The sequence below is a fragment of the Aspergillus fumigatus genome, chromosome 2 (genome assembly GCF_000002655.1).
Source record: "Aspergillus fumigatus Af293 chromosome 2, whole genome shotgun sequence".
NCBI classification, from domain to species: domain Eukaryota; kingdom Fungi; phylum Ascomycota; class Eurotiomycetes; order Eurotiales; family Aspergillaceae; genus Aspergillus; species Aspergillus fumigatus.
In genome coordinates, this window is record NC_007195.1 from 1,660,408 (window position 1) to 1,673,642 (window position 13,235).

Here is a 13,235-nt window from a genome sequence, read left to right on the forward strand (position 1 = left end):
ACCCAATCGGGGAATTTTCTCCTTCTGAGATATCAACTCGACGTCACTTGCTACTGGTTCCTGGTTCGCTATTAACAGTGACTTTCTTTGCTACATCGTTGTGCCTCTATTATCTACTCATCATTTGTAATTCTCAGACATCACTGAGAAGAAGTTGCAGCTCCTTTACCAGCTGCATTGACCGCCGACGAAACTTGCACACACCAGCATAGCGGCCCAGTGCTGGATATTCTTGACACAACATGGGCAGTGAAACGTCCACTGTGGTCGAGGAGGGTACTCCCCCATCGGTACTGGAGGCGCGGAATATTGAATCCGTAGCCAAATATATACAAGAGAAAGATGTGCGGCGGATTGTGGTCATGGTATGGCATATTCCGAGATCGCCCCGCAAGGAGGGCTAACGGTGGTGATGGCAGGTAGGGGCTGGAATCAGTACCTCGGCGGGCATTCCCGATTTTCGCTCCCCGGACACAGGTCTTTACTCCAATCTAGCCTTTCTAGATCTGCCAGAGCCGGAAGATGTGTTCGACATCAGTTACTTTCGAGAGAATCCTCGACCGTTCTACGCCTTGGCGCGTGAGTTGGCGCCTGGCCGGTATCGACCAACTATTGCGCATTCGTTTGTCAAGTTACTACATGATAAGGGACTGCTGTTGAAACACTTTACACAGAACATTGATTGCTTGGAGCGCCTGGCGGGCGTCCCAGGCGAGAAAATTGTCGAGGCTCATGGTAGCTTCGCGTCGCAACACTGTATTGACTGCAAGGCGGCGTACCCGGGACCTCAAATGAAAGAGGCAATTGCCAAAGGAGAGGTGCCTCATTGTCCTCATTGCAATGGTTTTGTGAAGCCGGACATTGTCTTCTTCGGAGAAGCCCTGCCCGAGGAATTCCATGCAAACCGAAGTCTGCCAGAACAAGCAGATTTATGTATTGTTATGGGGACCAGTCTCACTGTACACCCATTTGCTAGTTTACCGTCATTCTGTCGTGAGGGAGTCCCGCGAGTACTGATTAACATGGAACGGGTGGGAGGTATGGGGTCTCGTCCCGACGATGTCCTTCTTTTGGGCGATTGTGATGCCGGTGTGCGAAAGTTCGCACGAGCGCTCGGCTGGGAACAGGAACTTGAGGAACTGTGGGAGAGGACGAATCCCGATAAAGAGGCACGAGAGGCCGAGAATGCACCTTTATGGGCGAGAGACGAACGACTACACCGTGAGGTGGAGCGTCTGACAGAAGAGGTTGATCGAGCGCTGGGATTTTCCGGGGCGTATCAAGAAAGAGTGCGACAGCAATTGGATCGGCATTCGCAGAAGGAAGCAGGCATTAGACAAGGGACTGCAGCAACCCACCGTGCCCAGGCCTTGTCAAATAAAGAGCCCCTGGGCCAGTCGTCCGGAATCCCCCACGATGAGGAGATGGATGGAGGACTTGCCCGGGATGCGCTTGTCACGGGGGATGCGAAAGCAAGGGAGCTACAACCAACAGCTGTACATGACAGCGAAGGGGGATTGGGACATGTATTCCCTCATTTGGCTAGTCAAAGGAAGAAGTCAAATGCCATGTGAACCATATGTCTTTTAGTGTGACCACTATTTAATGATGGCGCTGATGTGGCTTTTGGCGGATCACGGATGGTTGATCCTCTTGCATCCTAGACCTTTTTCACTTGAATGTGGATACATATAATGAGAACCTGAATAAATTTATAGGGAGGGATAAATAAATAATGGTATGCAAAATAACGAGTTAATGAAGATGAGCTATGGCCATGAAAAGACACCAGAGGTAGCCCAGGGGTATACTCCGTAGTAACCGTAATAAGCAATGTTCTAGAAGCGATCAGCTCTGCTTACTGGATGAATCATTGACTATTGGTATTATCAAGGCGCCAACAGCGGAACTGACACATCACAAAAAGATGTCCGAGTCTCACCGGCTTTTGAGGTTCGATTCCCAATCATTTGCTACTACGGAGTATTTAGATAATCCTTTGGGAAGTATTGAGGTTGTCATCGAATCCTGCGAAAGGTGGGGAGGGACTCCGTATGAACCCCAACCTCTAGAACAGAGAGTCGGTATCTGGATAGACATGGAGGGAGTATCCATAGAGTAATGCCAAAAAATAAAAAAAAAATTTCGGTTCTCACCAGAGTTCGACCCCAGCTGAAAGAGACCGACCGGTGAGGGAATCGGATGATCAACGGCCACTGCGATTTCATCGTTCTGTGCGGGGCCTTTCTTCGGTGGCTGCCCCACGGTGTCCCCTAGATACACCTCAATAGTCCGTAGCTCTTGTTATCAATATCCTCTCCCCCCCTCTTCTCCCTCCCAACTCAGCCGTGCGTTTTTCTCTAATTTCTCTCTTATTTCCTTTCATATATCTTCTTCATTATTCATATCTAGTGTTCCTTTCTAATACACACTCTAATTACACAATGGTCGGGATCGGTCCCAAGCGCCCCCCATCCCGCAAGGGTAGGTCAACTGGTCGAAGCTACAAAACATTTGGCAGGATGGCTCATTCGAAGTGCCATTGGAACAGGATCGATGGCCGATGTGCCTCAGAATCTTCTACAGCAGATTAAGGATTTCGAGGAGATGTTTACTGTGGACAAAGCCAAGCTCAAGCAGGTGGTTGACCACTTCGTCAAGGAGCTCGACAAGGGTAAGCCTTTGTCTTTAACCTATTTCTGGATCGCTCCGGTAGCCAGCAGAGAGATATAATGAGGCTAACCTGCGGTTTCTGATTAGGTCTCAGCGTGGAGGGTGGAAACATCGTGAGCTTGACCGCATCCGTCTGGAGAGGCCTGTCCGCTGACCACTAGGACTACGCAACAGCCGATGAACGTTACCTGGGTGATGGGCTTCCCCGATGGAGACGAGCAGGGGACCTTCCTTGCCCTGGATATGGGTGGCACTAACCTCCGCGTCTGTGAGATTACCTTGACGGAAGAGAAGGGAGGCTTCGATATCTGCCAGTCCAAGTACCGCATGCCGGAAGAACTGAAGACCGGAACCGCCGAGGAGCTGTGGGAATACATCGCCGACTGCATACAGCAATTCATTGAGTTCCACCACGGAGAGGAAGGATTGACATCATTGCCCCTGGGTTTCACCTTCTCCTACCCGGCTACACAAGAGTACATTGATCATGGTATTCTTCAGCGCTGGACTAAGGGCTTCGACATTGATGGTGTCGAGGGACAGGATGTCGTCCCTCCCCTTGAGGAAACGCTTAAGAGAAAGGTATACCCGCTCTTAGTTGTTGTTGTTGCCAATCTACGGACATCTAACAATGTGCTTTTCAGGGACTTCCTATCAAGGTCGCTGCTCTGATCAACGATACCACTGGAACGCTCATCGCCTCGGCCTACACTGATCCCGAGATGAAGATTGGATGTATTTTTGGTACAGGTGTCAATGCGGCCTACATGGAGAACGTTGGTTCCGTCCCTAAGCTGGCCCACATGAACCTGCCCCCAGACATGCCAGTGGCCATCAATTGCGAGTACGGTGCTTTCGACAACGAGCACGTAGTGCTTCCCCTCACAAAGTATGATCATATCATTGACCGCGACTCTCCCCGCCCCGGCCAGCAGGCCTTCGAGAAGATGACAGCTGGTCTCTACCTGGGAGAGATCTTCCGTCTGGCCCTGATTGATCTTCTGGACAGCAGACCAGGACTGATCTTCCAGAATCAGGACACCAGCAAGCTGCGGAAGCCGTACTTGCTGGACGCTTCCTTCCTGGCTGCCATCGAGGAGGATCCCTACGAGAACTTGCAGGAAACGCAGGAGCTGTTCGAGCGCGAATTGAACATCAAGCCCACTCTGGCCGAGCTTGAGATGATTCGTCGTCTGGCCGAGCTGATCGGTACGCGTGCAGCTCGTCTGTCAGCTTGCGGTGTGGCCGCTATCTGCAAAAAGAAGAACATCGAGAGCTGCCACGTTGGTGCAGACGGCTCCGTCTTCACCAAGTACCCTCACTTCAAGGCTCGCGGTGCCCAGGCTTTGCGAGAGATCCTGGACTGGGCCCCGAACGAGAAGGACAAGGTCACCATTATGGCGGCCGAGGATGGTTCTGGTGTCGGTGCCGCGCTGATCGCCGCGCTGACCCTCAAGCGTGTCAAGGCCGGCAACCTGGCTGGTATCCGGAACAAAGACGAAATGCAGAAATTGCTTTGAATGTCAATATCTGATATGAAGGACTTTTCTTTTTTTGGGGGGGTAGGGACGAGTTTTCTTTTGTATACGGTGTTTTGGTATGGCAAGTAGAAGCGGCCCTGGGTCTGACGAAAAATATCCATGAACGCTACACAAAACGAATCTGTCGGTGCCATGGAGGATGCACATGGTTAGAACGACCCGACTGAAACACGAGTGTCTGTACATACAAACAACATACAGGCTCAATGAATGATATTACGCTACCAACACAACCCCATCCAAATGCGCTGGAAGACTAACATATTGGCTTACATTAACAGCCAACTGACGGAGTTGAACTTGCCAGTGAACGGCAGTGCTGGTTGTTTTGCTTCTTCTGAGTTACCAACATTATCTGCACATCAATCATTCTAGAATATCCCCCTCAGCGGACAAGTGACATGAAAAGGTCTGGGCCCTCGGCAAGGGATCTAGATGTTCAATCAGAGACAAGTTGGATTCTTTGCTAGTTTGGGGGCTGCAGACATGTTCAGATTCGCCCAAGGAACCCAGCATTCCAAAGGCACGGCAGGAATGTTCAAATACCCCAAAACAGACTGGCCTCAGTTCCGGACGAATCAGAGGACACTGCGACAAATTCTTCGTCAGCATCTACGATCTTTGATTGACAGGATCTCATACGAAATAGCAGTCTTGCCGTTTTCATAGCATATTCAGACTCCAACCCGATACCCGGTTGACCTGACGAATGCGCCTCCGCAAGGAGTATGATGTTCGTAGAAATGACCCGTGATCAAATGCTGGGGTCTCATGGCATTATGGCAGGCACGTTGCCCCGGCAGATGGGCTGGATTTTGTCGGTTGATCCACAGAATCGCATTGTTGTGCTGTCTCGAAGCTGGGCTTATCACATGTACCCGACAACTGGCCCATATATTCACACAACATGTGGAACTGAACTCTTTGTTATATCCTACTGACATTCAATTTTGGAAGACTTCGTTGTTGACTCCTCTCGAACTACCAAGGTGGCCCTGCTTTTTTTCCTCTCAACTCCCCATCATAGCTAACGACGCAAGCAATTACTCTCACAAGTATTCAGCGGAAATGAAGGGCGTCATTACCATCCTCACCATGGCCATCGCCGCGACAGCCCTGGCCTTCCCTCACCGATGGGTAAGAGACGACAACAGCACCAACCCAAACACCATCCCCGTGCCAGCTCCTATCCTCGTGCCGACACCCACCACCAAACTCCTCCCACCCTCTGTGTCCGCCGCGACGGCTCAGCCCGCTTCCACGAATAAGGCCCTCGTCACGCCGGCCCCGAGTGCGAGCCCGAACTCGGATTCGAAGTCAAACTTGTCTGCCGCGAGCAAGAGTGATCCGGAGAATAAAGATGGGAAGGTAGGTTCAGCTTCTTGTTCTGTTTGTTCTGAGGTGTGCTAAACTGATGCGTGCAAAAAGGTTCATATCGTTGGCTCGGTAAGTTAAATATACATCTGCGGACCAAGTTCTTAGTCCGCTCTACTGGCGTCCATGTCTGCTAACGATTGTGATTTTCCGGGTAGCTTATGAATTCGGTGAGTCTATTCTATCCCGGATACTTTAGTTCGGTGTGAGCAGATGCTGATGATTATTTTTTGTTTCGCTATAAAGCTCGGCCTTGATGTAAGTTATACGTTCAACAGGCTGGCCTCTTTCGGGGGGATGAGGTGCTGACTATCCGCAGGGGGTTATGAAATCGTTGACTTCATTAATGACCGCGCAATGATGAAGTGTCGGGCCTTTTTCCTTTTGTTTTAGCAGTGATCTGCAGGCACGGCAATGGAGTACGTGTTCTGTCTGTTCGACTTCAGCTTATGAGCCGGGGACTCTATTTACTGGCTGATAGCCGTGTGATATGTGCTATGATCTTTATCGTTTGAATGTATGCTAGATCTATACGATACGCAATGCCTAATTGTACAAGAACAACTTTTCCCTCTACCCCCCAGATATCTCATGTCTGCAATCCACCATCTACCCGCGAATCTCCCAGAGCCGGATACGGCCCTGTTCGTTGGCGACTGCCAGCTGATCTGAGCCAGGGGAGATAGCTACTGACGAGATACGGCCAAGAGGCGTATTGGATGTGGGCCAGTTGCGGTACACTGTGCAAGAGGGAAGGTGAACTGTAGGGTAAGTCAGTCAGTAAAAAAAAGTCACCATAAGCAGTGACAGAACTAGAGACTTACCCAATCTCAATGCGTCCCGCTTCCACCGACTAGCCATGACAAGGAACTGCCCGTCTGGCGCAAAGACCAGATGACTGATCGGCGTGGTGAGTTGATCCAAGGCACGTACAGGCTCCGGGTTACGCGGGATCGGCGACACCTCCGAAGAGGCAGGCTGTGCAGCATACGCGGCCGCCCATTCGCGACGGTCGTAGACATTGACCACCCCGCTGGAACTTCCAATGGCAACCCAGCGGTCTCCACCCAACTGTGTCCGTCCAGAGCGTCCACCAAGGCTGAGTGTCGTTGTGCCCACGGCCCCGGCGTCCATCCAGCGAGCCACAACCCGGTTCAGACGTCCGTCCCATTCAGACACCTCACCGTTCTTGCTCGCGACAGTCATACCTTCTCCGTCACTCCACCAGGCGAAATCCGCGACGCCCCCACGGCCGTCCACGCGAACCTGGGCAATCCACTGCGCCGTCTCCGAGTGCAGAACGTTGATGATACCACCTCCTTTGCGAGAGGAGCCGACTAGTCCGACGTACCGCCCACAGGGCGAAAGCTTGAACCGCTCCATGGATTTCTGTTCTTCCTTACGATCTGCAGTGCCATTGACCTTCTCGACCTTGCCAGTATCGAGATCCCAGATGTGGAAGTATCGTCGACGACCAGAGGCAAAGATCTTGTTACCGGTAGGAGGAGCAAAAGCGGAGGTGTGGATAGGTGTACGGCGGATGTGAAGAGACGTGAGAAGGGGATTGGGAGCCTCCGCAGAGGGTGAGATGTGATGGATGAAAAGTGTTGCTGCAGGTCCGGACGACAGAAGCAATGGATAGTGAGGGTGGAACATGAGCGAGTCGATGGAAGACTGCAACAGAAACATTAATACCAAAACCATGAAATATTGCCGCTGGCGCAGAAACTTACTGGCTGATCCTTGCCAACATCCTTAAGTCTGTGAATATCTATCACCTCCTGTCGCAATTTCCTCTTGCCTCCTGCACCTGTGCTTTCACCAAGCGTGGTCAGATCAGTAGCACCTTGCAGCAGCTTCGCCAATGGTTGCGTGGATAGCCGCTCATTCTCATCGTCCGTATCCATGTCGCTGTCAAGCTCAGAGTCCGAATCGGTCCGTTTCTTGTTCAACTCCGGTTTAGCCCAGTCCGGTACAGGGTGCAGCTGCTCGAATTGCCGGCGAAGTCGCTTGATATACTCCTTGCCACTGATGACATCCTCCGCCTCGGTGACGCGCAACTTCCTCAATCTCTGATGACTGGCCAGCGAAATTGTCAGGCGCTCATCGTCGCTATCATGCCACACCGCGCGATGCGTCTCCTCCGCTTCTGTGTCTTCCTCGGAGTCGGACCCCGCCTTCGAAGTCTCTGAAAGCTCAGTAACAACCGGTGCAGTGCCAGAATCGAGGAAGAAGAGCTGTAAGGAATTCTATTAGCGCACGCGCAACTCCACCTGGGGAAGGATGAACGAACATCCGCATCGGCAACATCTGACAAATCCCGATCATCAAAATCATCACACTCGTCCTCTTCACTGCCGTTCTCCTCATCGCTCTTCGCCATCAAAGCCATAAGATCGCGATCCTGGCTCTTCAATGCACCCACGAAACCCTCGTCATCACCGAAGAGCATTCTCTCCAGTTTCTTCTCCACCTCATCCTTCTCGCGTATCTTCTCGGTCTCAACGCCGTCAGCCTCCATTTCCACGTCGGAAGCGTCGCTCTCGTCAACAGGCTTGGAAGAAGCTCCATTCTCGAACGGAGAGCGCGAGTTTGCCGTCTTTTGGCGGGTCTTTTCCTTGACAGTGACGGTGGTTTTGGGCATCTTGCCGTCGGTAGAATGAGAGAAATCTCAGACGATGGTAGGAACCCTTTTAAATGATGTAGCTATAAACGTACCATATATAGAAAGCGGAATGTGAGACGATTGTCCAGATCGAATGAATTATCGTCTACGGGATGCCGAAAGACCTGACAATAATTTTCTTTTCGCTTCAACGGCAGAACAAGGCGGTGTCCTTAGCGGTGGGAGTTGATGCCTATGGCATCTTCTAATTCAAGCCGCAACATAACTAAGGTGATGGTCAACAGAGTTGAAACATTGAAAATGACTAGTTTATTCCAATGGGTCGTGGGATAATTATTCAAGAATAGCGTTTGTCGTGAAAAGAGGGTGACACGCTGATTCTGCATACTCTGCCCCATGCCTAATATATTACCGACGGCCTTGATGGCACGATGAGTTGATATCTTTGGAATGTGACTAAAGCATATGCATGTCATTTGGATCGCTAGAAACAAATTTGGAAGTGTATAAGGCCGCGAATCAAAAAAAAAGAGCACGACTGGCCGCCGCCATCGGCACAGAAGTACCCATATCAAGCACCAAACGCCGACTATAAGCATAAACAAGGTCGTCATGGTCTCTTGTTCTGAGGTGTAAGCTTTGTCGAAGATGACATTGCATCATATTCGCCATGACTGCTGCTGGAGCTGGCAGACGTTGATGACGCCGGGGAGAAATACTCTCCATCAACTGCTGGATCGTACTCGACATGACGAAAACCGTTCGGCCCTGCAGGCGGTTCAAGAGTTTTGCCCAAATCCTTTCCTATAATACCTTCATCCGGCCCAAATGTATCAGCATCCTCAGCGCTAGACAGCAGTGCATTGTGCGGTGTCCGACCGTCATCCAACAAAGCATCTTCTACTTCATCGTCTTCCTGGAGCAGCTCGTGAGTTCGAGATAGCGGTCTTTTGATGAAAGTATCGATGATGTAGTACTGGATCGCGTTCATGATCACTGGGAAAAGCAGCATGACGAAGATGATCTGCAGAGCTGTGTTCCCTTCCGTCCAGCGCAGAGCCCAGTCACCTATCTTGACTATGAATGGCAGTAGTTGGATGAGAAAGAAGACGCATATTTTCATTCCCAAAAGCCCGAAGAAGTATATCATAGCCTGCTTGAACCACCAGGCGGCCCGTGGTGGCGCGCCATAGTTTCCAGACTCTATTGATTCCGGGGGATTCGCAAGGGGAGTATATGCCGCTAGGCGGTTTAGAATGTGGAGGATGAAGATGAGAATGGGGATTCCGAGTGTAGTCTTGAACCGGAAGTCATTTGTCAGCTCCTACATCACAGTAAATTCCAAGAAAGTCCGTAAATGACTCACATCAATCCCCAAATTTAATAGATAGAAAGAGCATGGATTCGGTCTGTATTTGCTCGTGATTTCGAACTGGCCGGCTGAGAACATGGACATGAGTAGATTCGCAAGATGTAGCATTGCCGACCCAAAGACTTGTTTTGATACATCAAATGCCCACACCTTCACAGGCCGCTGGGGTCTCTCCCTCCAGCGTTTGTATACTAAGGACAACAGCGCCAGGGATCCGAGAGCCGCTTGGACGAGAATCGAAAAGGGACCCAACAGCCTGCATTCTCCATTATCTTCCCCATCAGGATCATGATGCGGACCGGCCATGGAAGAAGGTCTAGGTATTGAAGGTGTGGGTGATGATGTTGGGACGCTACTGCTCATTACTGCGATGGCTGTAGCCGCCGCCGCCAGTGAAGTCATAGACGGGAGAGACATTGCTCTTCTGTCTCCGCCTTTGACGTCCACAATCTCCAAAAAGAAAATAAGGCACGTCAAGGCAACGAAACAAGGGCTCTTTCAAGAGCTCCCTATAGTACGAGGGCGACTCGTATAGCAGGCATCAGTGATGATTACCGAAATAGAGTGTACTGCTGGACCCGCCACAATGCTTAAGAATCGAGCTTGAATAGATCAAAGTTGGCGGAAATACATAAAAGGTAAGAAAAGAGACCTTGAGTGTGTGTCCTTTACCAGCAAGGAGTCGGAACCAGTCCAGGTGAGTTGTCTTGAAATGCCACAAGTCGTCAGCGCCAGAATGAGACATGCCTCCGCCAGGTGACAGTCTATGGTTCACTAGTTCGATTTAGTCACGCCGCTCATCCTGCAGTGCCAAGGCGCGTAAACGGAGTTCACCATTAGGTCCATCTATTTATTTCTCACAGTCGAAATAGGCTAATGATTATATTTGTATATTTCCATACGCTACATATTTCTCTTAAAAAGGGATAAGTGGTCAAACAACTCACTTCATTGGTGACACTCAATGTGACGAGCGAGATATAGCAATTATCCAAAGACATGAGAAGAAGCAAAAAATATCCAACCCCTTCACAACTTCCTGAATCATTCGTGACACGAGTTCAGTTTGAAGATAGACTCGCGATTTGACTCGATGATTCATTCGCTCTTACAATCTGGGCCATGTCGACCAACTCATACTGTAAGGGCAAAACTCTGGAATTGCCTCACTCATCCACAGATCGAAACCACGTTTAGATCATCAGTCTCTCGACCTTGTCCTTGATGGTTCTGATCTGGCCCATCAGGTCACTGGCCTCGTTGGTGGTTATGCTGGCCGCAATCACGGGACGGGAGACACCAGTCGCACGGCCCAGAGCGAGCTTGCTAGGAACGTACACGTAAGGAACCTGATTGATAGTTAGTATTCGACCGGAGTAGAGAAGTATATCGGAAGGAGAAACCGTACGTTCTTATCTTCGCAAAGAAGAGGAATGTGAAGCAGGATAGCCAGGGGGGAGGTGTCGGCAGCGAGGATGACAATTTCGGCGGTACCACGATTGAGAGTCTTGGTAGCTGAGGCAGAATGTCAGTCAAGAACAAAAGACAAAAGGATAACCAGACAGGCATACCCTCGTTGGCACCCTTCTTGAGCTGACGGTAGTGAGAAGCTTGCTGCACCAAATCCAGGAGGTTCTGGGTGAGGGCCTCGTCGGCAATAGGCCAGGCTACATGGGCGGACTCATTAACAGATGGTCGCAAGACGAGGGGGGGAAATTTCGCTTACCGGCAGAAGTTTCACCAGACATTGTTTGAAGTGAGTGTTGGCTTTTCAAAAATAAGATGAAATGGCTCACTCAAAGGATCACTGCCGTATTGCAGGGTATCAAAAGAACAGGTGGAAAGAGATGCTTGAGAGCAGACTTCATGATAAGAGCACTGTAAAGAAAACCTTGAAGAGAAAATGGTCGGTGGGGCCGCAGTTGTCCCCGGCGCTAGTCCGTTTTGGGATGGGCTGCACCCGATGGTCAGGAATCTATTTCATACCTTAATTATAAGGCAGTGAGGCAATGACCCCATGCCAGTACACTTTTAAAGTGTCAAGGTCCGTAGGAGAAATTTCTGTCACTTTTGTTATTACACAAATCTCTTCCGTATATTTTTACCTTGAAGAGTATTGAACGGAAACAACTTGAATTGGCCCTCAATTACGAGGTCACTTCAGTGAAATGGAAACGAATCTTACCCTGGGTTTGCCAGCATATAAAATCAGCCATATTAGGTACAGGGAGCAGAACAAAGTAGACTTCTACCATATTCCCTCCGTTATGCTGTAGGGTTTCGAAGGCGATGCCATGACTTCAGCTCATGCAAGACCACGAGTGAGAGCCGTGGCAACTTCTTGGAACACGTTGATCACGCTTTGCTGGTGCAGACTTTTTCTACACTACTGTCTTCTTATCCGCTCGTCCTGTGGAGAAAATGTCCGCAAGCTGCCCATGCTGCAGCAACGGAAAGGATAATAATATTGTTAATAGCAACTGGCCGGCACAACAAAACAGATCCTTGCCCAGACGAGACTAACTCTGTCTCTTTGCCTAGACGACAACCAGGGAGACTCATTATACCCGCCATGAACCCTCATACCCGTAATTAAGAGCCACGAAAACCATACGAGTCAAACGCCGGAAACCCCACAACCAACCCATGTTAGACAAGATGCAGCTCGATGCCTGCAAAGGGTACTCAGAGAAATCGTCAAAAAGAAACAAAAAAGGCGCCTTATTCTATCCCATGCTGCTGTTTGAGGCGCTCCAAATTCTCTTGCCTTTCCGCCAGGTCCTCTTTCGACCTAAGCATTTTCTCCGGCTGGTGGTATAACACTAGAAGCAGTAATCAGCAAAATATTCTCCTTGCACCAAGCCACTGCCTCTCTATTGTCAGCAGGAGACACATACCGACGAGGTATCTGTTCTGAAAATTGAATCCATTGAGCTTATCGCATGCCTGTTTGGCGTCGTGAACGTCTTCGTATACGACAAAAGCGGTACCCTTTGAGTTGTTCGCAATTCCTTGGCGTATTTGACTAAGATAGTGTGAGCTTATATATACTAAACATAGAGCATGCATGTGTGTCTCAAAGAGTATGGCTTACCGGATGGGTCCAAATTTGCCGAAGAGGTCAAATAGCTGCTCAGCAGTCACGTTGTAGCTGCACGAAATCATATCATCAGCCCCCGGTCATCAAGCGCCACTATAGGTAATTCGCATATATGGCGAAGACATGATAATAGTCGGACTGTCGATCTTGCAGCAGGGCAATGATTGGGTGAAACATACTTGAGGTTCTTGACGAAGAGAATCCTGGAAAACCGTCTGTTAGCGTATATGATCATTCATGGGCGATATGTCCGCATGTAACTGAGAAAGCGCCTATCGCGTGACGGCAGGCCAAGAGTAGTAAGAGACTCTGGCGGAGAGGCAGATTCGCGCGAGACTCACCGATTGGCTTCGGGGGCGAGCTTCCGGCTCATTCTTGGGGGGACAAGGAAAGTCCAGAAAAATCAATAGGCAAGTTATCTAAAAGTAAGAGAGACACCCAAAGAGGATGGTATCGATCAGAATAGCAGAAAGAGGAAGAGGAAGAAGAAGTAGAGGGAGTCGATATCCGTATGGGCGGAGGAGCGCAAGATGAAAGTGAGCACGAGGT

General features: G+C 50.0%; 7 protein-coding genes across 7 annotated transcripts; 3 read left to right on the plus strand and 4 right to left on the minus strand.

Annotated features, from left to right (window-relative positions):
- The first annotated feature begins 36 nt into the window (after positions 1 to 36).
- Positions 37 to 2,086, plus strand: AFUA_2G05900 (SIR2 family NAD-dependent protein deacylase). Its single transcript, XM_744626.2, has 2 exons — positions 37 to 365; positions 420 to 2,086. Exons 1-2 carry the CDS (start codon positions 243 to 245, stop codon positions 1,572 to 1,574), a joined length of 1,278 nt encoding a protein of 425 aa, XP_749719.1. The 5' UTR covers positions 37 to 242; the 3' UTR covers positions 1,575 to 2,086.
- Positions 2,087 to 2,444: 358 nt separating this feature from the next.
- AFUA_2G05910 (putative hexokinase Kxk) lies at positions 2,445 to 4,193 on the plus strand (the record flags this gene model as incomplete). Its single annotated transcript, XM_744627.1, has 5 exons — positions 2,445 to 2,484; positions 2,552 to 2,674; positions 2,761 to 2,786; positions 2,848 to 3,255; positions 3,318 to 4,193. 5 exons carry the CDS (start codon positions 2,445 to 2,447, stop codon positions 4,191 to 4,193), a joined length of 1,473 nt encoding a protein of 490 aa, XP_749720.1.
- A 1,089-nt stretch (positions 4,194 to 5,282) lies between these two features.
- On the plus strand, positions 5,283 to 5,624 carry AFUA_2G05920 (uncharacterized protein; the record flags this gene model as incomplete). The annotated part of the gene is made up of 1 exon (XM_744628.1): positions 5,283 to 5,624. The coding sequence occupies one exon, from the start codon at positions 5,283 to 5,285 to the stop codon at positions 5,622 to 5,624; it is 342 nt and encodes a 113-aa protein (XP_749721.1).
- A 198-nt stretch (positions 5,625 to 5,822) lies between these two features.
- AFUA_2G05930 (WD40 repeat domain-containing protein) lies at positions 5,823 to 8,358 on the minus strand. The gene is made up of 4 exons (XM_744629.2): positions 7,882 to 8,358; positions 7,322 to 7,825; positions 6,413 to 7,262; positions 5,823 to 6,349 (listed from the first exon to the last, which is right to left on the minus strand). Exons 1-4 carry the CDS (start codon positions 8,230 to 8,232, stop codon positions 6,198 to 6,200), a joined length of 1,857 nt encoding a protein of 618 aa, XP_749722.1. The 5' UTR covers positions 8,233 to 8,358; the 3' UTR covers positions 5,823 to 6,197.
- A 200-nt stretch (positions 8,359 to 8,558) lies between these two features.
- Positions 8,559 to 10,367, minus strand: AFUA_2G05940 (STIMATE family protein). The gene is made up of 2 exons (XM_744630.2): positions 9,581 to 10,367; positions 8,559 to 9,511 (listed from the first exon to the last, which is right to left on the minus strand). The coding sequence occupies exons 1-2, from the start codon at positions 10,001 to 10,003 to the stop codon at positions 8,825 to 8,827; spliced, it is 1,110 nt and encodes a 369-aa protein (XP_749723.1). The 5' UTR covers positions 10,004 to 10,367; the 3' UTR covers positions 8,559 to 8,824.
- A 70-nt stretch (positions 10,368 to 10,437) lies between these two features.
- AFUA_2G05950 (SNU13 family protein) lies at positions 10,438 to 11,546 on the minus strand. Its single transcript, XM_744631.2, has 4 exons — positions 11,313 to 11,546; positions 11,158 to 11,253; positions 10,995 to 11,101; positions 10,438 to 10,935 (listed from the first exon to the last, which is right to left on the minus strand). Exons 1-4 carry the CDS (start codon positions 11,332 to 11,334, stop codon positions 10,780 to 10,782), a joined length of 381 nt encoding a protein of 126 aa, XP_749724.1. The 5' UTR covers positions 11,335 to 11,546; the 3' UTR covers positions 10,438 to 10,779.
- A 766-nt stretch (positions 11,547 to 12,312) lies between these two features.
- AFUA_2G05960 (putative pre-mRNA branch site protein p14) lies at positions 12,313 to 13,059 on the minus strand (the record flags this gene model as incomplete). The annotated part of the gene is made up of 5 exons (XM_744632.1): positions 12,313 to 12,408; positions 12,484 to 12,577; positions 12,681 to 12,737; positions 12,866 to 12,889; positions 13,028 to 13,059. 5 exons carry the CDS (start codon positions 13,057 to 13,059, stop codon positions 12,313 to 12,315), a joined length of 303 nt encoding a protein of 100 aa, XP_749725.1.
- Positions 13,060 to 13,235: the final 176 nt, after the last annotated feature.

Excerpts from the sequence above, each read along its gene's own strand:
- AFUA_2G05900 (XM_744626.2), top strand. The coding sequence starts at position 243 with ATGGGCAGTGAAACGTCCACTGTGGTCGAGGAGGGTACTCCCCCATCG. Across the intron at positions 366-419 it reads TGCGGCGGATTGTGGTCATG|GTAGGGGCTGGAATCAGTAC; the intron begins GTATGGCATATT and ends TGGTGATGGCAG.
- AFUA_2G05930 (XM_744629.2), bottom strand. The coding sequence starts at position 8,232 with ATGCCCAAAACCACCGTCACTGTCAAGGAAAAGACCCGCCAAAAGACG. Across the intron at positions 7,826-7,881 it reads CAGATGTTGCCGATGCGGAT|CTCTTCTTCCTCGATTCTGG; the intron begins GTTCGTTCATCC and ends AATTCCTTACAG. Across the intron at positions 7,263-7,321 it reads ATGTTGGCAAGGATCAGCCA|TCTTCCATCGACTCGCTCAT; the intron begins GTAAGTTTCTGC and ends TTTCTGTTGCAG.
- AFUA_2G05940 (XM_744630.2), bottom strand. The coding sequence starts at position 10,003 with ATGTCTCTCCCGTCTATGACTTCACTGGCGGCGGCGGCTACAGCCATC. Across the intron at positions 9,512-9,580 it reads TATTAAATTTGGGGATTGAT|ACTACACTCGGAATCCCCAT; the intron begins GTGAGTCATTTA and ends TTCCGGTTCAAG.
- AFUA_2G05950 (XM_744631.2), bottom strand. The coding sequence starts at position 11,334 with ATGTCTGGTGAAACTTCTGCCG. Across the intron at positions 11,254-11,312 it reads GTCTGGTGAAACTTCTGCCG|CCTGGCCTATTGCCGACGAG; the intron begins GTAAGCGAAATT and ends CCGCCCATGTAG. Across the intron at positions 10,936-10,994 it reads TTCTTTGCGAAGATAAGAAC|GTTCCTTACGTGTACGTTCC; the intron begins GTACGGTTTCTC and ends ACTATCAATCAG.